The sequence below is a fragment of the Macaca thibetana genome, chromosome X (assembly GCF_024542745.1).
Source record: "Macaca thibetana thibetana isolate TM-01 chromosome X, ASM2454274v1, whole genome shotgun sequence".
Classification (NCBI taxonomy): domain Eukaryota; kingdom Metazoa; phylum Chordata; class Mammalia; order Primates; family Cercopithecidae; genus Macaca; species Macaca thibetana.
The window spans coordinates 9,655,640-9,683,331 of record NC_065598.1 but is presented as its reverse complement, the minus strand read 5'-3'; the positions used below and the strand labels follow the sequence as shown (position 1 = coordinate 9,683,331).

The 27,692-nt window shown below is 44.0% G+C and overlaps 1 protein-coding gene across 2 annotated transcripts in view; it reads right to left on the bottom strand.

Moving 5' to 3' along the window:
* Positions 1-27,692, bottom strand: part of CLCN4 (chloride voltage-gated channel 4) — a 508,359-nt gene that overhangs the window by 21,858 nt on the left and 458,809 nt on the right. For both annotated transcript variants that reach the window (XM_050776582.1, XM_050776580.1), the window contains exons 5-11: positions 20,229-20,416; positions 17,240-17,362; positions 8,731-8,937; positions 8,520-8,600; positions 6,708-7,253; positions 3,195-3,381; positions 1,782-2,180 (exon numbers count right to left, since the gene is read on the bottom strand). In XM_050776582.1, the coding sequence (XP_050632539.1) occupies positions 1,782-2,180; positions 3,195-3,381; positions 6,708-7,253; positions 8,520-8,600; positions 8,731-8,937; positions 17,240-17,362; positions 20,229-20,416 (1,731 nt within the window). The remainder of the gene's footprint in view (positions 1-1,781; positions 2,181-3,194; positions 3,382-6,707; positions 7,254-8,519; positions 8,601-8,730; positions 8,938-17,239; positions 17,363-20,228; positions 20,417-27,692) is intronic.

Below are 27,692 nucleotides of genomic sequence, written 5' to 3'. Positions count from 1 at the left end.
GTGGTGCGTCTTCAGACATTCCAAACATAGCTTCTAGAAGAGTACTTGGTTGGTAAGCTTAAATTTCTTCTCTAACCAGTTGATGACAATTACTGCTTCCCACTTGATTACAGTAATGGGTTTCAGCAAAATTAGTAAGCTGCCTCTTAGCAGGTGTGCCTGGAGCTATACAATAGATAATAGATTCTGTGACATTTATTACCTTAGTTTTTAAATTTCAACCTTTGCTTAAAAGATTCTAGGGAATGAAAAACTTTTTAAAGGCTGCTGATTACAGTATTTTTAAACAAACCCAACACTACTTAAACAACCTTAAAAAACCTCATTACTTATAAGGCAATATTTACACAAAGGCACCTACCTACCTGTTAAGCAACAGGACCTATAATAAGGAGAAGCATCGCTGAACACTTAAGCACAAACTTGCTACAGCGTCTAAAATACCAAATCAATTTTTGCTTTGGAGGAGGTAAAAATGTTTGAGTGTCAAGCTAAAATGGGAGAGGATAGCTTATCTAAACTTATTTTTATAAAGCCTTTGATGAAGATGCCTTAAAGATATTTTAAAGCTATGTAACATCGGGAAGAGGTTTAAGGGAGGTGCCTTGGAAACAGGAAACAAAGGATAGGGAGAGAAGCAAGCAGTTGCCTGGTGGAAATGTGTTCACAGTGGGCCATTCCAACATCAGACCAGGGAAAGTCCCATTGACAAGCTTCAAGAATACTCTGGAAGATATATAGTAAAACTGTCATGTGTGCATGGGAGCCATGCCATGGGCCCTGGTCTATCATGAGATGCTGGAATGTTGTACAGATCACAGAGCAAGGATGCTGAGCGTGCCCGTGGATGTGCTATGCTGGTCCTTGACCCTGCCACCTTGAGGCCTGGCAGGACTCTACCCCTCCAAGGCTCACAGCTCCTCCTTGCCTAGGGTCCCAGCAACTCACAACCAGACCTCTGGCCCTCAGTCGGCAGCCCTCGGCCCCCTCTGTCTTGGGAATTCTCCTACCTCCTGCTTGCCCTTCTGTTGGAGCCATCTCCAGGCTGATGGGGCCCCTGGGCTTGCTTCTCTGATCCACCTGTCTTTGGGACACCCTGACCTGGGCATCATCCCATACTCCCCTCCCCAACTCAACAGCCTGCCCCTCAGTGCAGCTGACTGTCATTCAAACACAAGAGGAAAATAATCTCATGCAATTGGTTCCAGCAATGTCTGCACATTTACCCACAAGGGCCTCTAACTGCGGAATCAGACATCATATCATAAAGTGAAGCAAAAGACTTGTGTGGTGGCAAGGGGTGTCTGGGGCAGAGAACTCACGATCTCAGCCAGATGGTTGGTTCACCTGAAAGTCTGAGACAGCTCAGCCCGGGCCACTCCAGGCTGTCGCCTCTCTTCCTTCTCAGCTTTAGCCAACAATTGCTGAAAGGCAGCAGCGGAGCAGGGCCAGGGGGCTGCTTGCAAACATGTAGTCACTTTCCAACTGAGAATTTCTACCCAAGACTTGGGTTTAAAGCCTTTTTCCTTACAGTGTGATGTGGGGACCAGCAGTATTAGCATTAATGGGGAACTTGTGAGGGATGTAGTATCACGTCCCACCCAAGACCTGCTCAATCAGAATCTGCTTTTGAGCCAGACCCTTGGGTGACCCAGAGACATGTGAAAGTTTGAGAGCCCCTGGCTTAATGCACATCACCTCAAAAATCTTGGATAATGTTAGGGGTACAAAGGATGACATTCGGCTCTTGGTGAAATGTGAGCTTCCCTCTCTTTACTCACTTATTGCGAGAATCAGTTCCCTCCTCTGGGCAAATCCAATGAGGCGCTCGGAGTCTCTGGAGACCACCACGGGGAAGCCATTGTAGTCAGTCTCCTTTATGAGGGTCTCCACATCCTCGACAGTCATGCTGTCCTGCGTGAGCACCGACAGCGGTGGCTCTCCCCGCCGGGGCCGCATGACGTCGGTGGCCAGTGTGCGGTGAGTAAATTCGTCCTTCACATCAAGGAAAGGGTACCCATTTAAGTGAATGTGGGCTTCGTAGATGCCTTCTTTCCCAAATGCATCAGCTACCCACTTGCTGGTCACAGCTGCCGCCATCAGAGGCACGATGTACTCCAGACCCCCCGTTAATTCAAACATGATAACCACCAATGATACCGTCATCCTGGTAACTCCACCTGCAACAGAGGGGAGGAGTAAAATTCCAAAGTGCAACCCGGGCAGCTCATGGAAACATGATTTGGGGAAAATGACAGACAGGCTGTAAATTCCCCCTCACACCTGTTTCGAGCAGACACTCCCACATGCTTCCTGCACTGGGCCTCTGGAACCCAGGCCAGGCCCCGTCAAATGTGGCTTTGCACTAGGGAGCCTGAAGTTGAATCTCACTGGGGCCTCTGCTCCAATGAGGGATCCTGGGTTGTCTATTCACCCTGGCCCACATAAGCTTTTTGGTGAGTGGATCCTACATGGGCTCTGCAGGCTTCTGACTAAGCAAGCATGGTGCTCTTCAAGAACCCCATAAACAGAACAGCACAGAAATTCTTAAGGACTATAGACAGGGGACAGACCCACCTTTGTGCCCCTGAATGATTAGGTGGAGAAGAGCCTTCTGCTAAACCAAGTTTTTTATTTACAGACAGTTCCTGACTTACGATGGTTCAACTTACAATTTTTCAACTTTCTGTGGTACAAAAGCAACATGCATTCAGTAGAAACCATGCCTCAAGTACACAAGCAACCATCTGTTTCTCACTTTCAGTACAGTATTCAATAAATTACAAGAGATATTCAACTTTATTATAAAATAGGCTTTGTTAGATGATTGTGCCTAGCTGTAGGTAAATGTAAGTGTTCTGAACATGTTTAAGGTAGGCTAAGTTACAACGTTTGGTAGATTAGGTGTATTCAATGCATTTTCAACTTATAATATTTTCAGTTTATGATGCATTTATCAGGATGTAAACCCCATCACAAGTTGAGGGCATCTGTTTGTGTGTGTGTGTGCATAGTGAGCAAGACATAAGCCTTGGTGCATTAAGCCATTGTGATTTAGGGGTTTACTTGTTATAGCCACACAACCCAGCCTATCCCCAGTAAAGAAAATGTTCAAGTCCATGTCTTCCTTCTTGGCAGTCCTCTAAGCCAGGTTAGTTCCCCGGTCCCCCTCCCTGCCTCACCCGTGGTCGTACCAAGGCAGGCCGCAGCTCCCACCATTGCGTAAAGCCCTGGCGTGACACAGTCTGCACCAGGTCTGCACCAGTTCCTGAAGATGATCCAGTCATGGTGATGGTAGGCCAGCTGCTCCACGCCAATTCCCACCATCCTGCCTGCTATCGCGCCCACAGCCATGCTGGGGATGAAGAGGCCCGATGGGATCTTGAGGAGACACAGAGAAAAGCAACATGAGGGGAAAAGACTGAGTCCCCGCTTCACAACCCCCAGGAAACACATTCCCCCTCGAAGACAGGCTTGTATTTAGCTTCAGTCTTCAGAGGAGGTGCAACTCTGCAAAATAGGTCAGCTGGGGAAAGGTGGGACAAATGATTTGACCTGCTTAGTCAGTCATATCTACTGCAACTTAGAGAGAATGCAATTTTATACTTTGATTCCCTCTCCTTCAAAAGCTGGCTGGGTTCGCCTGCTGTGGATTAAAGAATAAGCCCCACTGCAAATAAAATTCAAAGTGAGCATCTGTCACTTGAGACACCACTTTCTCTCTCCCCTTGCCATGTCATTCAGAATGGCTTTTAAAATTAAATGTCAAGCCACAGCATGAAAACGGAAAAGAAGGGCCTGTGACTGCTCCCAGGTAAAATAAAGAAGCTGAATCCATCATTGCAGCCCCCTGGATCTTCCAGAAAGCACTTCAATGGCTCCCTGCCCTCTCTAGTAGGTGGTGGCTGAATACCTGTCAGAGAGAGACGAGGGAGGCAGTTCCCTCTTCCTAATGAAGTGCATTTTCCAATAAGTATTCTGAATATTTCCAAGCCAGGATAGGGGCAGCAAAGAAATACAATGTAAACTAAAACATCTTGGCACCAGTGTGTTCTCTACCCTGCTGGATGAAGATACATTTTAGTTTATCTAATGACCACACATGTGCTATAGAACATGCCTGACTCCCTGTGTTCACTGAAATGACACGTGACCACTGACCCTAGGCAGCAGCTGCAATGATGCCAGCCCCAGGTGGTCACCCATCTGAGGATGGAAGCAGAACTTTAACTTAATTCAAGTGAAGTTTGGACCCTTGGGTGTGATTTCTAGAGTTAGAACAGTCCTTAGGAAATTGTTCCTTTCTGAGCTTTCCCTTATTCTACATCATTTATATCCTTGTAACATCAAAGGAGACTTTTCTCAGCAAGCATCATAAAATGTTACCAGCATCTTCCTGAGACACGAAAACAAATCCCTTTGCTAGGAGATGACAGATCAGAGACAGCCAGCTGTTTAATAAGGTCCACCCATCCTTGTTCTTAAGGCCCAAATTCAGGTTTGTATTTGACCACTACAACACACTGAAGTAAACAACTTCTTAGACTTTATTTACTTATTTATTTATTTATTTATTTGAGATGGAATATCACTCTGTCGCCCAGGCCCGTGTGCAGTGGCATGATCTCGGCTCACTGCAGCCTCTGCTTCCTGCGTTCAAGTGATCCTTGTGCCTCAGCCTCCTGAGTAGCTGGGACCACAGGCATGTGTCACCATGCCCGGATAAGTTTTGTATTTTTAGAAGAAACGGGGTTTCACTATGTTAGCGAGGCTGGTCTTGAACTCCTGACCTCACATGATCCACCCACCTTGGCCTCCCAAAGTGCTGGGATTACAGGCATGAGCCACCATGCCAGACCATTAGATTAAAAAAAAAAAAAAAAAAAGACAATTCAGGCTAGGTGTGATGGCTCACGCCTGTAATTCTAACACTTTGGGAGGCCAAGGCAGGCAGATCACTTGAGCCCAGGAGTTCCAGACCAGCCTGGCCAACATGGTGAGACTCCATCTCTACAAAAAATACAAAAATTATCCGGGTGTGGTGGTGCGTGTCTGTAGTCCCCATGGGCTGAAGCAGGAGGATCACTCGAGCCCAGAAGGTCGAGGCTGCAGTGACCCATGATTGTGCCACTGCACTCCAGCCTGGGCAACAGCGTGAGACCCTGTCTCCAAAAAAACAAAAGACAATTCATGCAGGGCACAATGGCGCATGTGTATAATCCTAGCACTTTGGGAGGCCAAAGCAGGAGGATCACTGGAGCTCAGGGGTTTGAGACCAGCCTGGGAAACACAAGGAGACTGGGTCTCTATTTTATATTTTTAATAAAAGCAAATGAAATTAAAAAGACAATTCATAGAAATACCACACAGAAAGCAATAGTAATGGAACACAAAAGGGGCTCTGGGGGACAGATAATGTTCTGCTTCTGATCCTGGGTGCTGGTTACACAAGTGTGTGTATGTTTTATGAAACTCCATCAAGCTGTACACTTCTCTATATGGACGATATACTCTAATAAAAGTTTCTTTAAGTAAGCAATGATAGCATTATTCATAATAGTCAAAAGGTGGAAACAACACAAATGTCCATCAAAGGATGAGTGGATAAACAAAATGTGGGATCTCCATAGAATGGAATATTATTCAGCCATAAAAATGAAGTAGTGGCACATGCTACAATGGGAATGAACCTAGAAAACATGGCGCTAAATGAAAAAAGCCAGTCACCAAAGGCCACAGATTATATGATGTCATTTATATGAAGTGTCCAAAATAGGCAAATCTAGAGACAGAACAGATTAGTGGTTGCCAGGGACTAGGGGAGGGAAAAATGGGGAGTGACTGCTAATGGACATGAAATTTCCACTTGGGAGATGAAAATGTTCTAAAGCTAAATACAGGTGTTGATTGCAACAAGGGAAAAGGGAAGGGAAGGGAAGGGAAGGGAAAAGGGAAAAGGGAAGGGAAAAGGGAAGGGAAGGGAGGAAGAAGGGAGGGAGGAAAAGAGGGAGGAAGGGAGGGAGGGAGGGAGGAGGAAAAGAAAGCATGTGCTGTCATCCACAGCTCTGCCCTTCAAAGACAATGTGTGCAAAGAGCCCCTGTCATGCCCAGCCCTGCCCAGACGGGGAACACACTCACTCTGTGCTCCTGTCATACCAGTGTGGTGCTCACCACAGTGTCAGAACTCCGGGTCTGCATCTCTTTCTCCCAGAGCTGTGTGCTCTGCAAGGGCAGCTTTGTTTGGGTTCTGTATCCCTCAGACTTAGCACAATGCCTAAGATACAGCTGATACTCAATGCATGTTTACTGAGCCAAACTGAGCCAGACCTGGGCTTTTTCCACCACCTGGCATCACTTGGCCATTGGCAGGAAACCTGTGGTCACCACCACCTGTTCTGGGAATGTGTGAGGTGGGTTTGATGCCTAGCTCTGTCTCTCTTAAACTGTGGGTCTGATCAAGCCTCTTAAGATCTCAGAGCCTTAGTTTCCTCAGTTGTAAAATGGGATTAAAATCTCTATTTAATAAGCTTGTTTATTAAAAGTTGTTTCCTATTGATTAAAGGAATGTCAAGTTCCTGCAGGGCACATGAGAACATTCAAGAAAGGCCAGTTCCCCTTTTTTCCCACCACAATTTTATTTTAGAGAGTAGGGTGCTGTCCCCAGAAGGATATGGGTCCCCACCCCATCTTCCTTCCCTTTCACTTACCTTCATGCCAAAGGTAAATATGGTAACGACGATTTTGAAGATCAGTGCCAGGGCCAGCTGCCACATGGCCGTGTAAACACCAACACCAGCAGGCCGGTCTGGAATGTCATCCACAGGCCGAGTCATGTTGGGGTCGTTGATGTAGTCACAGAGCTGGGAAGACTCAAGGGCTCCACAGTCATTGAACAGCTCAGAAATGAGCTCGCTGGTGCTCTGGCGTGTGTAGGGATTGGGGTAGGCAATGATGGCAGTGATGGCAGTCACCACAATGACCTCCAGCACCGGGTACTTCCCCAGCCTGGTGGTCTTGCGCCTCCTGCACCAGGCGATGTTGCAGCGGATGAAGAGGGTTCCCCACAAGCCCCCAAAGACCCCAAGAAGGATGAAGGGGAAGAGTTCAGCCATGTACCAGGGTGTGTGATATTCCACATAAAACAGAACAAGACGGCTATTCCCAAAGGGATTGATGGATCGCAGTGTAAAGGCTGCCACCAGGGCTGCGAAAAATGACCTCCACAAGGTCTTCAGGGGAAAGTAGTAACTGACCTGAGATGAAAAAGTAGAAAATTAGAGACTGGCCGGAGAAAGAGCTGCTCAGAGCCAGGCCCTCTAATTGGCATGAAAGTCACACTCTAAGTCCAAGAGTGAACACACTCATTCCATCAGCCTGGACTTAATATGACCAAAATGCATCAGCAAAGATCCCCAGAGGAATCTAACTATGTCTAGAAGTGGAATGGACACTAATCAAGGCGGGTTTTAGCTATATTTTTAAGAGAAAAGTATTTAATCATAATTCTGTTCATGGCACAGAGACTCCCCTAGAAGCAAATAAACCTCTGGAATGGATTCTACAGACAACAGAGTAGATCAGGGTTTGGAAAACTCTGGGCTGCAAGTCACATGCAGCCCAGTGAATGCATTTATATGGCACATGAGTTAAGAATGGTTTTTACATTTTTAATTGATTGAAAAAGGGGAAAAAAATCTTTTGATTTGAAATATTCAAAAGAAGAACAATATTTTGTGACATGTGAAAACCATAAAATTCAAATTTCACTGTCCATAAAGAAATATCTATGGAAATACAGACATGCCCATTTGTGGACGTATTGTTCACAGCTGCTTTCACGCTATGACAGCAGAGCCGAACAGCTACAACAGAAACTGTATGGCCCACAAAACCAAACACATTTACTACCTGGCCTTTTACAGAAATGTCTGCCAACCCCTGGAATAACCCATTTGGGTTACCAAAATCAAAAATGCTTAATTAAGTTGGTTATGAGACAGAAAATACTATAAGTCTTTTAAAAAAAAAATCACGTTGGCAATTTTTAAAACAATACTTGCAAACAGGAATTTAATGGTGGTGGCCCGCTATGGTGGGTCACGCCTGTAATCCCAATACTTTGGGAGGCTGAGGCGGGTGGATCACCTGAGGTCAGGAGTTCAAGACCAGCCTGACCAATATGGCGAAACCCCGTCTCTACTAAAAACACGAAAATTAGCCAGGCGTGGTGGCGTGCACCTGTAGTCCCAGTTACTCAGGAGGCTGGGACAGGAGACTTGCTTAAACCCGGGAAGTGGAGGTTATAGTGAGCCGATATCGTACCATTGCACTCTAGTCTGGACGACAGAGCAAGACTCAGTCTCAAAAAAAGAGAAAATAAACACAAATAAAAAAACAAACAGTGGAAACTGTGGCTCCTTAATTAACTGCAGGGATCTTATCCAATATTTCTTTGATTCTAACCCTCAAAGGGCCTTGCTGCTCAAAATCACAAATTCTCTCGGCTGCCCATTTCTCACCTCTTCTAGACTGAAAAGCACGCCTCCAATTGGTGCACCAAAGGCAACAGAGACTCCAGCAGCCGCTGCAGCTGAAAGCACCTACAAAACAAATAGTTCTACATAAGCTTCAAGGCCTTCCATGAAAACAAACGTGCAAACCTGCAGGTCAGACAGCAGGAGGGGGCTTTGAGAAGAAAGTTTCGCTGCAGATGAAAGCTGAGCGGCTCACCTCCCGCCTCTTGCCCTCATTCTTGCTGTACTTGGAGAAAAGGCTGCTGAAGAAGTTGCCACAGCAACAAGCCACGTGCACTAGCGGCCCTTCCTTCCCAAGGCTCAGACCAGAGGACACTACCAGCACCAGCGTGACTGTCTTGATTAGCAGGGTCCACTTCCCCAAGTAGCCCCTGATGATAAAGCCGCTTAAAATGGTCTTTATCTGAAACAGAGGATGGAGAACAAGAGGGAATGAACTGCTTCAATCCATGGCTAGGAAAAGAGCTGTACTTCCTCTGAGAGACATGTTCAAAGTTTAGATTCACTCAATAGCATGGAACAGAGGCCATTTTCATTTTTGATTTAACTATAATTTTATATTAACTGAAATATTAAAAACTCAATGCATGGTAAATCTTAAGGATTCCTAGAGTACCAAAAGATCCTAAAGAGGACTGAATAAATCATTAACAAGGTCTCGCTTGATTTATGGCATTTTATCCTGTTCACATTACCTTCTGTTATGTTGAGAAGAGACATATACCTATTGATATTAACTGTTAACTTTTGACTCTGAAAAATATCCTAGATTAAGAGATGCAGAGCTGGCTGACTATGTGACAAGGCAAGGAGAGTGCAGTAGTTAAGAATATGCTACCCCAGGCCAGGCACAGTGGCTCACACCTGTAATCCCAGCACTTTGGGAGGCCGAGGTGGGAGGATCGCTTGAGCCCAGGAGTTCAAGACCAGCCTGGGCAACATAGAGAGATCCCATCTCTGCAATAAATAAATAAATAAATAAATAAATAAATAAATAAAATTAGCTTGGCATGATGGCATGCACCTGTAATCCTAGCTACTTGGGAGGCTGAAGTAGGAGAATCACTTGAGCCCGGAAGGTCAAGGCTGCAGACAGCTGTGATCGTGCCACTACACTCTAGCCTAGGTGACAGAGCAAGATCTTGTCTCAAAAAAAAAAAAAAAAAAGGAATATGCTACCCCAAAATATGCCACTTTGGCAAACTGACTGTTTTGGGTTAAAGGCACTTGAAAAACAGCAGGAGCAAGAAGATCACCTGACCATTCTGTTTCTTTTTCTTTTTTTGAGACAGAGTCTTGCACTGTCGCCCAGGCTGGAGTGCGGTGGTGCGATCTCAGCTTACTGCAATACTGCAAGCTCCGCCTCCTGGGTTCACGCCATTCTCCTGTCTCAGTCTCCCAAGTAGCTGGGACTACAGGCGCCCACCATCACGCCTGGCTAATTTTTTGTACTTTTAGTAGAGACGGGGTTTCACCGTGTTAGCCCGGACGGTCTTGATCTCCTGACCTCGTGATCCACCCGCCTCGGCCTCCCAAAGTGCTGGGATTACAGGCGTGAGCCATTGCACCTGTCCCATTCTGTTTCTTAAACGCAGGAGATGAAATTCCCACGTGAAAGACGCCCTCCCCATACTAGAAGGAAGCATCATTCTTATCGTCAAAGACAGGAAATTGAGGCTGAGGGAAATCTGCATGAACCAACCTTGTTAGACTAACCCTCATCCTCCTGGCCACTTCACCCAGCTAACTCCCCTAGCCCAGGCTCCTCTGCCTTGTCACACTTTCATAGATTACTACTCGTCCAATTCAGCACATGAGTATTCAACCCTAACTTCATCTTTGGTTCTTCACTCCTTATGAAGGTTCCTATGTCATGTAAAATTCATTAAATAAACATGTATGCTTTTCTCCCGTTGATCTGTCTTACATGTCAATTTAATTCGCAGGCCCAGCCGCAAACCCGTAAAAAGTTGTTTGCCCCTACAAGAGCAAAATGACAGTTGAACTTTAGGTCAGGGGTTGACAAACTATAGCCTGTGGTCCAAATCTGGCCCACTACCTATTTTTGTATGATCCATGAGCTAAGTATAGTTTTAACATTTTTAAAAGTAGTATGTTAAAAAGAAAAAAAAAAAAAAGACTACTAGCCTTCTGGTGAGAATAGTTGCTCCATCTTGCCCCTTGGCCTCCAAGGCCTAATATATTGACTCTCTTTCTCTAATAGGAAAAGTTTGCCAACCCCTGCTGGAGGCGATGAATTAATGAATTTTTACTGTCCAATTCTTTCAACTTTTCTGTGTGCTTGAAAACATTCTTAATACAATGGTAGAAAAAGAAGAAGACGCTCAACATTCCAAGAACACATGTTTGAGGGATGTAAAGATGTTTGAATCCATCATGACCCCTTCTCTTCTATCAAATCCTACCCTCTTTTATTGTAAAGGGCTTCGACTATAGGGAGTGTTATCTTGCTCCATTTCCAGACCTGCTGCGTTTTATAAATACCAAATAATGGCTTTCTTCCTAAAGGTTCACTTGAGTCTTTGCCTAATGCTTTTAGAATTCAACTGGGTGCCTATCTCAGTGATTAACTTCATACACCAAGGGCCTCTCCCCGGCCAAAATGGTATTCTCTTAGATATGGAAGCATCATTAATGATCAAACAATTTTTCTACCTCCAATCACTCCCCCAATTGGCTGAAATGGAGTGAATGTTTACTGCTGAGTTAGCAACTTACAAACCTGTAATCACAGATTAATTAGACACCAAGTGAATCAGTCAATGAAATCTGCAGTCAATTTCTGGTTTTCCCATTATGTAATACATAATGGGACAAGGTTATCTCTTGTCACTGTTATTTATGTAACTTCAAAACACCTCCTTATGGGCATTGCTCTGTCAAGTAATCAATTTCTCAAATAGCTACTATAGTCATCCTCAACCTTGGCACTCATCAGAGTCACCTGGGGAATTAGAAAACACTGCAGACTGGCTCTCACCCCAGAGATTTGATATAATTGGTCTGAGGTCCATCCAGGGTATGAGGATTTTTACAGCCTCCGTAGGTGACGCTAAAATGCAGCCCAGGTGGAGAGCACTGCTTGATTCCTGAAAAGAGCGGCACAGACATTCCTCATTTCTCAATACAGTATTTAAGGGACAGCCCTGAAACACTCTTTGTTCTTTCACCAAGTCCTTCTACTGAGCATCATGTCACCTTGGGCGATTTGGGGCGGGTCATGAAGTGAGCTCATCCAAGAGTGTGTATGTGCCCCGAAGGACTCAGCGAGCTCCTTCCTACAGAACACGTGCGAGGTCTCCTAGCTATATAGTCAGATGGTGTTTCCTGAACTAGCCTTGAACTCGTGGCAGACAAACTAGTGGTGGTTACACCCGTCCTTAACTAGTGGTAGTTAGCTTAATTGAGCCCGTGCTCTGGGATCTCAGATCCCTTTATTTAAGGGATGTTTTATTACGCCTGCCACAATCCTGCCCTTTTGTGTTGCCTCAAATAAAATTATCTATAATTTTTTGTCAGTTAGTTAATGTGGATTTGGACCCCAGGGTATAGTTTAAAAGCGTAATACCATTTAGAAAATTACAAGCATCTAAATTACCTGAGCCTTTGCCAGCCATGACATGTGGTGAATTGAACAATGTAATAGGTATTTTGTAATTCTCTAAAATGATTTTATAAAATTATCATGATCAAATTAGGGACTAAAGAAGATAAATTCATTCCCAGTTGATGGCAAAATCCAATCACTTGCTTTAAATTGAATTCATACAGACTGAAGCGAGCAGGGCTTTAATGAGATGTACTGCAGCAGATTTGTGACTTGGTGGTGTTAACCTGAAAACCAGAACTCTTTCCGATAAATAAATATTTGTAAGAGTGTTTATGTTTTATGTCTTTTAATAAACTGAAACATCAACACAGAGTAAGTTCTGAGAGGGTATGATTTCTCATATAGTTGACATGACAGTGGTTCTACTGACAAAAGGAAGTAAGAGGACACCCTTACCCAGTTCTCTCTGAAGTCCCACGTGCAACAAAAGCTGAGTATTCACTTTTTTTCTTTCTTTTTTTTTTTTTTTTTTTTTTTTTTTTTGAGGCAGGGTCTGACTCTATCACCCAGGCTGGAGTACAGTGGCACAATCACAGCTCACTGTAGCACTGTAGTCTCAATTTCCTCGGCTCAAGTAATCATCTCACCTCAGTCCCCAGAGTAGCTGGGACTACAGGTGTGCACCACCAAACCGGTTTTTTTTTTTTTTTTGAGACAGAGTCTTGCTCTATCACCCAGACTGGAGTGCAGTGGTGTGATCTCAGCTCACTGTAACCTCCACCTCCCAGGTTCAAGCGATTCTCATGCCTCAACCTCTCGAGTAGCTGGGATTACAGGCACGTGCCACCACGCCGGCTAATTTTTGTACTTTTAGTAGAGAAGGGGTTTTGCCATGTTGGCCAGGCTGGTCTCAAACTTCTGGCCTCAAGTGATCCTCCCACCTCAGCCTCCCAAAGTGCTGGGATTACAGGTGTGAGCCACCGCACCCCGCCACTTATTTTTACTTTTGTAGAGATGAGGTCTCACTACATTGCCCAGGCTGGTCTTGAACTGCTGGGCTCAAGCAATCTTCCCACCTTGGCCTCTCAAAGTGCTGGAATTATAGGCAAGTATTCACATTTAAATGTGTTTTATAGAAATTCTATGGAGAGCATTTATTACATAGGAAAATAAAAGCCCTTCTGTAAATTTGCTTCTTTTTTTCTTTTTTAGAAACAAGGTATTGTTCTGTTGTCCGGGCTGGAGTGCAGTGGTGCAATCATAGTTTACTGCAGCCTCAAACTCCTGGCCCCAAGCAATCCTCCCACCTCAGCCTCCCAAGTAGCTGGGATTACAGGTATGAGCCCCCATACCTGGCCTAAATTTGCATTTTAAAAAATGTTTCCAAAAGAATTTTTCACTCTAAGTAATCAAAATGTTTTGGAAGCAAATGCTATGCTAGGGAGGATAAGCAATTTTTTAAATGTACATAAGTGCATCACATTCAAAGTTCATTCTTACACAGCGTGCCATATAGCAGCTTATAGCAGATCACCTCAGACAATGATAAACATATTTTCCAAATAGCTCAGTCAATATCTTTGCTAGAATGAATGAAGAACAGCTTCATGTCTCAACTGAAGTCAGTTTCCATATTTAGTTGGGTGTTGACTGGCAGGAGATTCTTTTTACCCATGAATTATTTATTTACATTTACTTTTTACTCTGCCCCTCTCCTCGAGAACTGGGAAAAATACTCCATCCTTAGGTTAAGAATTTCCAGCTCTACTACAGTAACAGGGAAGACTTTGCTACTGCTGAGTCATACCTCCATTTGGTTCCTGAAAGTTCTTTAAAAGATTTTTATGAACTATTTAGGAAATAGAGAAATGAATCTATCACACACTTATATAGAGTTAAAAGAATATTAATAAAACGAGTACCCATGTGCCCACTACCAAGTTTAAGAAACAAGAGTGGCTACCTCGTGTTTGCCTGCCCAGTGGAACCTTCCTCCTTCCCCTCACCACTTCCTACCATTTCTCCCCTTTCTTTATAGTTTTAGAACGTATGTTTTTTCATTTTAGTTCTTTATAGACATTCTATCAATCCTACTTTATCCTTGTAAAACTTGCTTTTTCACTTAACATCACATTTTTTAATTTCATCCATGTCTATGTATCGCTGGTACTATTGTCACATAAGAAACAAACGCTAGGCTAGGTACAGTGGCTCACGCCTGTAATCCCAGCACTTTGGGAGGCCAAGGCAGGTGGATCACTTAAGCCCAGGAGTTTGAGACCCGTCTGGGCAACATGGCAAAACCCCACCTTTATAAAAAGTACAAAAATTAGCCAGGTATGATGATGCACACCTATAGTCTCAGCTACTCGGGAGGCTGAGGCAGGAGGGCTGCCCGAACCTGGGAGTTCAAAGCTTCAGTGAGCTGTGATCACGCCACTGCACTCCAGCCTGGGCAACAGAGTGAGACCTTGTCTCAAAAAAAAAAAAAAAAAAAAGAAAGAAAGAAAGAAAAAAAAAAATCCTCAACTCAGTATTTTACTCCTTCTGAGTTCAGCTCTCACCAATAAAATGCCCAATTTAGACGATGATAAAGTCCAGCCAGCCCTTCAAAGATAGAACTCATGTTTGAACTCCCTATCTATAAGGACACCAGCTGAGCCACACATCTACAGTTCTTGGAAGGGAGAGATGGGACTACCCAGCATACCTCTTACTGCTTCTATTTTCCACCAATTCCCCATTGGCCATCTCCTTATTTGCAAAATGCTTGAGTCAAAAATGGCTACTGTTAGGTAGTGGGATCACAAACTGAGATGCTTTAGACATCAAATAAAATACAGTCAGCTCTATTATGACACTTGGTTGGAAAATGCAAATTTGCCTCAAGCACTGTGGCTCATGACTGTAATCCTAGCACTTTGGGAGGCCAAGGCAGGAGGATTGCTTGAGCCCAGGATTTCAAGACCACCCTGGGCAACATGGCAAAGCCCTACAAAAAATACAAAAATTAGTTGGGCACGGGGGCACAAGCCTGCAGTCCCAGCTCCACAGGAGGCTGAGGTGGGAGGATCACTAAAGCCCAGGAATTTGAGACCAACCCGGGCAATAGAGTGAGACCTCGTCTCTATATAAGAAAATAATAAAACAATAAAGAAGGCCAGGCGTGGCGGCTCATGCCTGTAATCCCAACACTTTAGGAGGCCGAGGTGGATGGATCACATGAGGCTAGGCCAACATGGTGAAACCCCATCTCTACTTAAAAAAAGACAAAAAAAAAAAATTAGCCAGACATGGTGGTGCACATCTGCAACCCCAGCTACTTGGGGGGCTGAGGCATGAGAATCGCTTGAACCTGGGAAACGGAGGTTGCACTGAGCCAAGATTGCACCACTGCACTCTAGCCTGGGCAACAGAACGAGACTCTGTCTCAAAAACAAGAAAAAAAAAAAAAGGAAAAGAAAAGAAAAGGAAAGGAAAAAGAAAACGCAAATTTGTTCCAATGCCACTCATGTTAGGGAGGAATTTGAGCATAGTGCAAATTTTATGTCTATTTATGCACATTTCCTCCAGGAGAAATACCAGATAAATGCAGAAAATTGCACCCAATCATGTAGGAAAACACAAAATACACATGAGTCAAACATCTACCACTTCACACATATGCCAGGGTGCCATGCCCATCTATGCCTGCTGTCTCAACTTCCCCTACAACTTCAGATACATAACCTTCCTTATGCCTTTCACAGCAACGCATAAGTCGCAGCTCTTCTGACACCCACTTCCACAAGCAAACTTCAAGTTCTTTGCAGAAAGTGACATATTTATTACGGTATTTACATATTTCTTAGCCACTTAATATATACAACTGGGGTCCTGTTTTTACTAGGTTCCTCTTTTTGACATACGTGTCAGTGATGAAGTTTTGTGTATTGTGCCCCTAATTCATGTTCCCCAGAAAGCCCTGTGGTTTCTGTTGTGTGATTTTGCATGGCATGGAGATTTTTAGGAATGTGTATGTCACATTATAGCAGAACTGGCTGCGCTGAGAAAATAGGATGGTAACACAGCTTATTTTTCAGGTTCCTGAAGCAGTATGTTAACATCAACCATCAAAAATTCAGCATGACATATTAAGACTTCTTTTTTCTATCTTTCCTGAAACAAGACCATGTTGAATTTTGCCTCTGTCTTTTCAGGACTTCAGCCCTTTCTGCAAACTGCCTGGACCACTGTCAGGGCTGGAGGGTCCTCCCGAAGGGTGTGGATTTACTGCCATACTCGGCCCACAAATACATCTTCAAACTCTCGAGCCCACTGCCCGTGGGCATTGCTAAGGCATCAACCCGAAGGAGAACTGAACTGCATGTATCAGAGCGATAATACCAGAACTTTTAAAATTACTTCTGGCTAAATTTCCATCATCTGGGCTTTTCGGGAATCAGCTCAATTATCATGATTCTGCCCAGTAGGTCCTCATAGGTTTCAAGTTCCCCTTAATCGGTGAGGTCACTTTCCTCATACTTTGGTTACATGAAAGCGCTGAAAACTATTTATAAAAACTCTAAATTCACGGGGGTACGTTCAGAGTGCATGTACTAAAGGCAGCATTCAGGTTTTTAAAAAATTGCTATTAGCTTGCCACCAGAAGAGCAAAATGTGGCAAGAGAGGTTTCATCATCAGCGAACTTTCACAGCAATAAACCTCCACTATTGTCACTCACATTACATCACAGATGCACTGATGAGTTAGTACAGCACGTTTATGTGTGTGGTTAATGAACTCTGATTCCACAGGCTTTAAGAGTTATGCCTGGTTTACAAAGACAAGGCTTTTATCATCTGAGAAGAAATAGCACAGAAATCTTGAAGATAGTGTATAAATCCTAAAGTCAGAACGCTGGGTTCAACTCACAGCTTACCAGCTTGGTTACCTGGGGCAAGTTACTTAACCTCTCTGTGCTTTAGTTTTGTCAACTATCAAATGCAGAATAATAGTACTTACCTCATAGTCTTATTGTGAAGCTTAATGAGTTAATAGAAGTAAAATGCTTGGAACTGTGCTTGGCACGACAGTGCTACAGAAGAATTTGCTATTCGTATTATTGGTACAAAAAATTCAGCCAGGACTCACCTCTGGTATGCCAGAGCCACAGGCATATGGTGCAAATACACGCACCAGGGAGACAGCCAAAAATGCAAACAGCAGCGCCCATAGGATGTACATTAAGTAATTCAGAATGTAAGCACTGGCACCCTAGACAACAGACACAAAACAAAAAAGGAAACATTAGCCACAGCTGACCTGAGCAACAGACTCAACCCCTCCCCATCTGTCTTCACAACAAAAGCTTTGACGGGATTGGGCAGGTTTGGTCCCCATCCTGTATAAACCAAAAGGCCAGCGTAGGTTTATCAGCTGTTGCTATTGCTACAGTCAGCACACACAAACAGAACAGCAGGTGTTTCTCCGGGAGCTGTTTACACGCGCCTTCTACAGGGGAAAGGCTCAGCAGTAATGGAAACTGTGGATGATGCTTGGTTTTAATCACAACTTGCATAGAGTTAATCAAAGGTGTGACACGGAAAATCCTGCCTCCGAGACCCTGGCAGATTAGTTTTTTCTTGTCTGTGGTGGCTTGGTCTCTCTTAGCTTTCATTAAGGCCACACCCAACCACAGCAAGCACCCGCACTGCCAATGAATACGGGTCGGGCCTGTATTTTAGAATACTGCTACTCAAGGTGGGGTCTGTGGTCCAGCCACATCAGCAGCTTATGAGACATGCAGACTCTCAGGCCTCACCCCAGAACTGCTGAACCAGACACCAGACAGTCCCGGCTGGGGCCCAGATAAATGTGTTTTAACAAGCCCTCCGGGAGGTTCTACGCGCACCAACATTTGACAGGCACTATCAGAGAAGAAAAACATGATCACTTTCAGAATAATTCATTGAACAATTTATTCCAAATTATCTGATGTACGGAGAAAGTTTTCTGAACCAAACACACAGTCTGGGGTCCTATGCATGAAGGGCCTGGTCTGCTAGGTACAGACCACACTCTCTAGGCCTCAGCTTCGTGCCACCATCTGGATTACTTAAGTAAGGGGGGCAGGAAAGAGAGGTCACCTACAAGTCAGGCCATGGACAGCCACATGTGTGCCTATTAAATGCAAAAACACGTTCCAGGAGACCACTCTGGCCTTTACAAGCACATCTATTCACACCCTATGCAGTGAGAAATCGGACTAAGAAATACCTTTCACCCACTTAAATATGTACTTTTTTGGAGGCTAAAAATAACTCTCACTCTTACTAAAGGTAATTCTTCGAATCAAAGTATAAATCTTAAAAACAGCTGAAAAGATGGATGGCCGTATTTCCCCAAAACACACATTGCAAGTAGGAGAGAAGAATAAAAATATGGCGCACAGCCAATTCTGTCTGCCCGCTCCCATCAACCCAAGTAGAGAATTTCTTTTTGGAAGTAATGGAGAACACTGAGAACGTGTGAGATTTCAAGATCCCTGTCTACTTCTGAGATTTGAAGGAATTAATTTTCAATTCCACTGAGAAAGAGGTTTCGCAAAAATGGCAAAGTGCATTCCAAATGTCTTCAGCTGTGGTAAGTCAGTCAGGCAAAAAAAAAAAAAAAAAAAAAAAGTGGGGAAGGGAGGAGATCCATAAATAGATTACATATATCTTGCAAGATTAGTTCTAGCTTGAGAGATCCTCACATTACCCCTAATGTGAAGCTTGGCAACCTGGTTCCCCCTCACATGGCTTTCTGATCCTTCAATAACCCATAGTCATGGTGGTAACCACTGAAATGGGTTAGAAGTTAACTCTTTCCTGAACCAAGATTTTAATAAAGATCTGAAGCACTAAATGCTATGGGTCTGTGGTTCACCACTATTATCTCCTGTGCCTAGGGCATTCTTTTTACAGAAGGCCCAGAACATCCTTTATAATGTGGTCATAAAATGCAATAGAAGATGACTGAAAGCACAATGAGATGCCACTTCATAACCACTAAGATGGCTATAATCAAAAACATATAATAGCAAGTGTTGACAGGAAGGTGGACAAATTGGAAGTCTCATACACTGCTGGTGGGAATGTAAAATGGTACAGCCACTTAGGAAAACAGTCTGGCAGCTGCTCCAAAGGTTAAACATAGAGTAACCATCTGATCCAGCAACTCCACTCTCAGATATGTACTCGAGAGAAATGAAACAAAAACCTGTACAGAAATGTTCATAGCAACATCACTCCTCATAGCCAAAAAGCAAAAGCAACCAACAAATGGATAAATAAAATGTGGTCCATTCATACAACAGAATATTATTCGGCCATAAAAAAAGAATGAAGTAATGGTTCATGCTACAATAGGAAGAAACCTGGAAACATGAGGCTAGGTGGAAGAAGCCAGACACAAAGTCCACACATTGTACGATTTCATTTACATGAAATGTCCAGAAGAGGCAAATCTAGAGAGACAAAAGGTAGATTAGTGGTTGCTCAGAGCTGGCAGGTTGGGGGACATGAGACTGACTGCTAATGGAGACAGAGTTTTGGAAAGGATGACGAAAACGTTCTAAAATTAGATTGTGGTAATGGCTGCAAATCTGAATATACTACAAGCATTAAATCATACACTTTAAATGGGTGAACAATATGAACTGTGAATTTCTCACTAAAGCTGTTTTTTTTTTTTAAAGGATAACTTAAAAAGCTACATTCTTCTCAATTAGAAGATATAAAAGTCAACCTTATTTCTTCAGCATGATCAGCAAACCACTTTCGGTAAGAAAAAAAAAGCCAAATATAACAAAATAAAGCCAAATATGAGGCTTAAAGTACATATACTTTAATATATAATGCATATATACATATATATATGTATGCATTGTGCACATGAAACAGTGGGGAAGGGTTTTATAAGTGAAATTTGAGTGGTAGCATTAGAGCTAGAAAAAGCCAGTCATCCTAGTGTTAAGCCACGAACTTCAGAGCAGGCACCTGAAGGTGAAATCACAGACATTCACAAATCTCCCAGCAGCATTCCCAAGCACGTGTGGAATGGCAGGGGTCCCCAGCCAGGACCCTGCCCAAATACCCACCTCTGACTGGTTCACCAGCAGCTCCGACCATTTCTGCCACAGGGGACATTTGTCTCTGTCCTCAAAAGTGGTCTCGTTAGAAGTCCAGCAACACTGCTCATGGCTATACCAGAAAGCAGACAGGCAGACCCCCTCCTTCAGGTCCGTCATCCAGTCCACAGCGAGATCGATGACCCCAGCCAAGGTGCCTGGAAGAACACGAGCCACAAAGAGGAATCACCCCATGATGCAACAAGAATGAGACCAGGTGCAACACGGCGGCCAGGCAGGGGCACATCAGCAATGATGGCCCAGATTCCAGAGCAGGCAATAAACTTGCAATGGGGCTGTCACTTACATAGGAAGCTTCTTTCATTAACCTTGCAGCGCTTGAACATTTATGGTATGGGCAAGGCAGCACAAGCCCAATGAGAAATACAAAGGGCTCAGTAGCTTAAACTGGGTAGGAGAGGGAGACAAGCAACTTTCCCAATTCTTCCCTTTCCAAGTTTTTGACATTGGGTATTTACACCGTAAAAGACAGAACTCCCTCAGTAGCTTCTGGGGCAGGATCCTAGAACCACACACATTAATATTTCTCAGGGAAACATGATAATTCAGACAAAATGGACTCATAACAACTACGACGGCCTCACATCATGAATGAGTAAGGTTTTGTCACCAAATGAGAACCAAACTCGGGAAAATCCTGTTTATTAAAACTCTCCACATTATTTAAATTATAAAGAATTAAGGGTCTATAAAACTAAATAACTACTTTAAAAGCCAATAGAAATGGGAGAAAACGGAACGTGCAGTTGAATGGATAACAAAAGGCGGCCTTGGGTCTCTTTCCAGAATAACGCATTCTCATCTCTCACAAAGGCAGAGAATGTTTTCAAGCATCTTCATTTTTCAGCCTTTTCACTGCATCGTTAATACAGGATTGGTTCTGCATCCACATCCTCACTGAAAGCATCCACACCTGGCATCAGCATTCACCCCTCCCTTCTCTTCTCCTGGTGTTGCATCGGATGCCGCCCACCTCAGCTCTACATATCCTTCCTCCTTGGGGCCTCGTTCTTCCCATTCCCCCTTTCTTTCTCCTGTATCTTCAACCTCTTCCTCTCCTTGCCATCAGCATTTAAACATTTAAAAAAAAACCCTCCCTGGTTCCACTTTCCCCTCTAGTCACCATCCAATCTCTTTCCTTCCCTTGGCCCAGTCCATCCCCTCAATCTACCAGGAGATTCCCATGCAGCTAAGGCAATGGCCTTAGCTCATTCCTCTAGAACAGGATCCACAAACTACAGCCCACAGGCCAAATCTGGACCACAGCCTGTTTTTGTAAATAAAGTTTTATTGGAGCACAGCCACACCATTCAATTACATGCACTCTGTGGCTGCCTTCATGCTACAGTGGCAGAACTGAAGAGCTGAGACAGAAACCACATGGGCCACAAACCTGAAAATATTGACTCTCTGGCCTCTTGCAGAAAAAGTTTGCTGATCCCAGTTCCAGAGCTCTCAGCATCATCTGACTCTGTTGACCACTCCACCCTTCTAGAAATACCTCTTCCCTTGGCTTCCACATCATGCTCTCCTGCTTTTCTCCTCACTCTCTGGTTTGCTCTGCCTCCTAGGATCTTTCTGACTCCTCCACCCAACTTCTAAAAGGCCATTTCCTCAAAGCTTCACCCTAAACCCTTTTCTCTTTTTACACTATGCTCTCAACCCTGGCAACCTTATTCACATCCTTCTATTTACCATTAGGTAAAAATGTACATCTCAAGCTATGCTTTTCCAAGCACATAGAACCCACTGCCTATTACAGAGCCAATCACTACATAGCCCAGCCGTCAGCTTCCAATGCCCACAGCAAACATCACCAATCAATAATAGCACACTCTATTGGATTCCCCTTCACAATTCTTTTGACACACCCATGACAGACATCACTAATCAATCGTGACACACACTTGTGGACTTACCTTCCCAAATCTTTGTAGCAGAGCCCTAGGCAGTCAAAGCCAATGAATGGGCATTGTTAAAGAACACAAGTCTATTTGCCTTCTTGGGTCTACTAGGTATCTCCACTTCAACCCACCGCCATCCAACACTGAACTGAAGCATCCTCCTCCCAGCCTCAGCTTTGTCCCAGCTGGGAGAGGAACCCACCATCCAGGCACACTACTGTGCAAACTAGAAAACTGGGAAAGCAACCCCCTTCCAGGCAATCCCCATATCCCAGCAGCTCCACCTCTGAAATCTCTCTTGAATCACTGCACTTACCCCCATCCCCACTCTGGCTGTCTTTCAGATCACCGTGTTGAAGTCATTGCTGGCTGGACTGCTGCAGGAGCCTCCTCTCTGGTCTCTGGCCTCAGTCCTGCCCCATTCATGGCTTCTCCACACTGTGGTCAACAGGCTTTCCAAATGCCAGACTGACCCATGCCACTCCCTTATGGAAAGCCCTGCCATGGTTACCCATTATTCTTGGGAGAACACCCAAATCCTCAACAGGTCACCCACCCTGACAGCTGGCCCCTCAGATCTCTCCAGCTTCATCTCTTTCCCTCACTAACTCCACACACCCTGCCCACTCCATGTTCCTGGAATGTGCCGCGCTCTCCTCTCTGCACCATCTCAGCAAGCACTGCCCTCCCCTCCCGTCAGACTCCTACTTACCATCCAGATTCCAGCATTTATATCACCTCCTTTGGGAAGTCTTTCCTGACTTCCCAAGTCTGGGTTAGGTGTACTTCCCTGGCATTCCTGTGGCTGCCTGTCCTTCCTTATCACCACACCTCTCACATGCTGATATCACAATTAGCTCTCTTTCTATTTCTCTGTGTGTGTGTGTGCATGCATGCATGCGTGTGTGTGTGTGTGTGTGTACTTCCACTAGTCTATAAGTGGTGGGTAAAAAAGGTTTCATTGTCTGGTTTTCATACCACAGTGGGGTCATACCTGGCATCCAGACCCTGTGTCCACTCTAAGTGGTCAAGGACCCTATCTGTCTTGTCCGTTGTTATATCCACATCAGGTGCATAGTTGGCACTATATATCCATGTTAAATAAAAGATTGCAATAAATAAATGAATGAAAAGATCAGAAAACTCAGGTCCATTCATTCATTCAAGGGATAGTTACTGAACATGTACCTACTATATGCCAGTTACTCGTCCATATCTTGGGAATACGGCAGTGAAAAGAGTAGACCCAAGTCCCTGCCTTTGTGGAACTGTACCTGGGACAGGACACTGGACAAAATAAGTATATTAAAGGCTCTGTTAAAAGGTATAAGGGCCAGGTGCAGTGGCTTATGCCAGTAGTCCCAGCACTTTGGAAGGCCAAAGTGGACAAATCGTTTGAGGCCAGGAGTTCAGGACCAGCCTGAACAGCATGACAAGATCCTGTCTCTACAAAAAAAAAAAAGAAAAAAAAAATTAACCAGATATGGTGGCACGCGCCTATAGTCCCAGCTACTCAGGAGTCTGAGGCAGGTGGATTGCTCAAGCCCGGTCTGTAACGAACCATGATGGCACCAGAACCAGACCATGTCTCAAAAAAACCAAAAAGGTGCTAAGTACTAGAGAGAAAATATAGTGCACTATAAAGGTACAGTGCCTCGGAAAACAGTCTCATGGTTCCTCAAAAAGTTAAACACAGAGTTACCATTTGACCAACCAATTCTATTCCTAGGCATATACCCAAGAGAAATAAAAACATCCATGCACACAAACACTTGTATAAAAATGTTCATAGCAGCATTATTCAAAATAGCCACAAAGTAGAAACAACTCAAATATCCATCAATGGATAAGTGGATAAACAACATGTGATCTATCCATACAATGGAATGGTACTTGGCAGTGAAAAGGAATACAGTACAGACACATGCTACAATATGGACAAACTTTGAACATATTATGCTGAGTGGAAGAAGTTAATTACAAAGACCATATAGTGTATGATTCCATTTAGATGAAATGCCCAGAATAGGCAAATCCATAGAGATAGAAAGCAGGTTAACAGTGGACTTAGGGCTGGAAGGAGGATGGTTGGGGAGCAGGCACTTGATAGCTAAAGGGTATAATTGTTCTTTTGGGGATGATAAAATTATTCTAAAATCGACCATGGTGATGGTTGTACAACTCTGTGATACATTAAAAACCACTAAATTGTATACTTTAAATGGGTGCATTGTATGGTATGTGGGTTATATTTCGATAAAGCTTTACATACATACATATATACACTCATACAGCAGGTGAGGGGGGTGAGCCCTAGAGAGGGAGGGATGTAATTTTATTGTTTTTAAAATTTTAAATATCAGACACAGGTTTGAAATTTTTAAACATGCAATTCAATAATGAAATACTTGATTCCAAATATAAAAATATATATAATTAGTCTCATTAAGTTAGAGATATCATTAGCTATTTCCTGATTTATTCTTTCATTTTAAAATGGACACATAACATTGTATGTTTTAATCGTGTGCAACATGATGTTTTGAAGTACATATACCTTGTGGAATTGTGAAAACTATTTCCTGATTTAAAGTTGGAAACTGAAACCCAATGAAAAGAAATCCTACATGCTCAAAGTATTTTCTCCAGATCATGAAATCCTGGATGCAAGCTCGGTTCCGCTTAATGCTAGTTTGCAGAGTCAGCTAAGTAAACACTGCCCCCTAGCAACAGCACGCAAGAACCATAATATTTAGTATTTCATGAGGTCTTTCCACAGGGTCCGGTAATGTCAAATTTAGAACTATCCATAGTTCTTTGTTTTTCCATAAAACAAAGGCAGAGAGCTCATTATCCTGATTTTTTAACTTTTTAAAACTGACACATAATAATTGTGTATATCAATGTCATGTTTTGATCTATGTATACATTATAGAAAGACTTGATCGAGCTAATTAAAGATTCGATCATGTCGTTATTTTAATGACAAAAACCACAATTACGTTCGCACCAACCAAATCACCTCCCCAGTTTATTTCTGTGGTGAGATTACGAAAGTCTACTCTTTCAGCAATTTTGAAATATACAATACATGATTATTAACTGTGGTCACCATGCAATGCGACAGCTCACTAAAGCTTATTCCTCCAGTCTAACTGAAACTTAAACCCTCTGATCAACATCTCTTTTCCCGTCCTGTCCCCACCCCTCCCTCTAGGAGCCACCTTTGTACTCTGTTTCTATGACATTGGTTTTTTTTTAGACTCCACATATAAGTGACATCGTGCAGTATTTGAAGAAGAAGGTGAAGAAGATGGGAGGGTCCTGTGCAGATATCCAGGAGCAAACGCGATGATTACCCCAAGTTTCATCATTATTCATTCATTCACAACCCCCTAACTGCACACCCAATCTTCCTTGCTGATTCTGGTGCTGACTGCGCTTCAGCAGGCCTCAGCTTTCTTTCGTGGTCCAACAGTGACATCTAGCGGTGACTTCTGATAAGCATCTGCGGAGATGCCGCGGACCTACCCATGAAGGGAGTCCCAAGACAGTAGCCAGTGAGGGGGCAGCCGGCCAGGCAGTGAGACCCCGGGTCCTCTCCACTGTTAGTCCAGGGAGGAAGGGGGAAGTGAGTGGGACATGGCTCTCTGGCTGTCCCTTCAAAGTGCATCCAAATCAAAAGAATCCTGTAGCCCCTTCATTTTCAGCATCACCCCATTCTCACCCTCCCATGTATTCCCTGGCTGATGTGCCCACGGGCTCTCCTTTGGCCAGCAGTGCTCACCCCTGGCTGCACCTTACAATCACAGAGGGGAGGGGCAGGCTGTGTTCAAGCCTGAGGTCCTCTCCAGAGATACTGTTGAAGTGAAGCCCGTGCAGCAGCATACTGTTTCTAATTCCCCCTCGTGAAAGAGCTGATGGAAATCAAGTGGATAATAAAGCCAGCTGGTCAAAATCAGATTAAAGTCAGCCCAACTGGGCTCCTAGGTCAGTCAATAAATCTAAGCTGTGCCATTATCAGAACATTTATTCCTATTCTGAGTTTCTTCATTTACCCTATTTATTTCTCCTTCCTACGAGCCAAGAAAAATGACACACTATAAGGTTTTATCAATCTACTCTAAATAAGAACATCAAAATTCATAGCAAACTCCCACCCGGCCCACCTTCAAACGCCTTCACAGAAGCAGTCAGACAAAATTGGTTGTCCAATACCTTGTGACAATGAAGTCTAATTTCCTGCCCTGGCTGCTGCCAGTACATGACGGGAATGCCACTGGGAAAGGAAGGACAGGCTTGGAGAAATGGACAGACAGCATCTGTGACCAGTAGGAAAGGGCTCCCCCTCCGAGCATTCCTCTTAGCTCTTTATGGGATGCTGAGGCAGGTGAGGAAGGTAGAGCCCTTCCCTGGAAACCAAGCCCCTCCTACGATGATCTATGGAATAAACTAAGATCACCTGGAAACTGAAAGCCCCTGGAATCACAAAACTTATCTGTGCCCCATTCGTGTTCTGTCCTTCTTAGACCACTTACTACATATATTCTGCCTGTGTTATAGTCAATTCCTGATCTGTTCTCTAACCATAACTATTATGTTGTTATATGCAGGGGATTTTTATTAAGGAAACCTCTTCATCATGCCAAATTTTTTATTCTTAGACATTAACCTTCACAATCTCCTAAAAGGACATAAGTTTTAGGAAACAATTTCCAGGAAGGGCTGGTGCATTTGATATTAAAAAGATGGGTTTCCCCTCCAGATAACATCCATTTACTCTGGAAACATCTACTGCTCGCAAACATGGCGTTGGGATTCTAAAAAGGAAAGATGCAGAGTCCCCGAGGGTCAGGTTGATAGAGGCCCCTGGGCCTGCCTCAGCTCCTGTGGGTGTCTAGCGTGGTGCTGACTATTGCAGGATGTTTCCAGTTCATCCCAGAACCTACCAGTAGTAGCAAAAGGCAATCTCATATGACGTTTTCTTATCGAAGATAATACAGTCCCTGATTTTGCTGCCGTCTACATAATCAAGAACAATCAAATATAAAATGTGTGCTTGGCTGGGCTCAGTGGCTCACACCTGTAATCCCAACACTTTGGCTGAGGCAGGAGGATGACTTGAGCCCAGGAGTTTGAGACCAGCCTGAGCAACATAGTGAGACCCCATCTCTACGAAAAAAATAACAAAAATAAGCTGAGCATAGTGGCGCATGCCTGTGGTCCTGGCTACTCAGGAGGCTGAGGTGGGAGGATCGCTCAACCCTGGGAGGTAGAGGCTGCAGTGAACTGGCATCATGCCACTGCCCTCCAGCCTGGGCAACGGAACAAGACCATTTCCAAAAAAATGTGTGTTTTCAGTCAAATCTGGTATAGTCAGAAAACTGTGCTCTGTGTGGAAAGGCCACCAGCTCTATCATCACAGCTCTCCAGATGCCTGTACCTGAGCTCATGCCTTGGGCATGCCTTATTGATGATGGATTTTAGGTTAAATATACAGTCATGATTT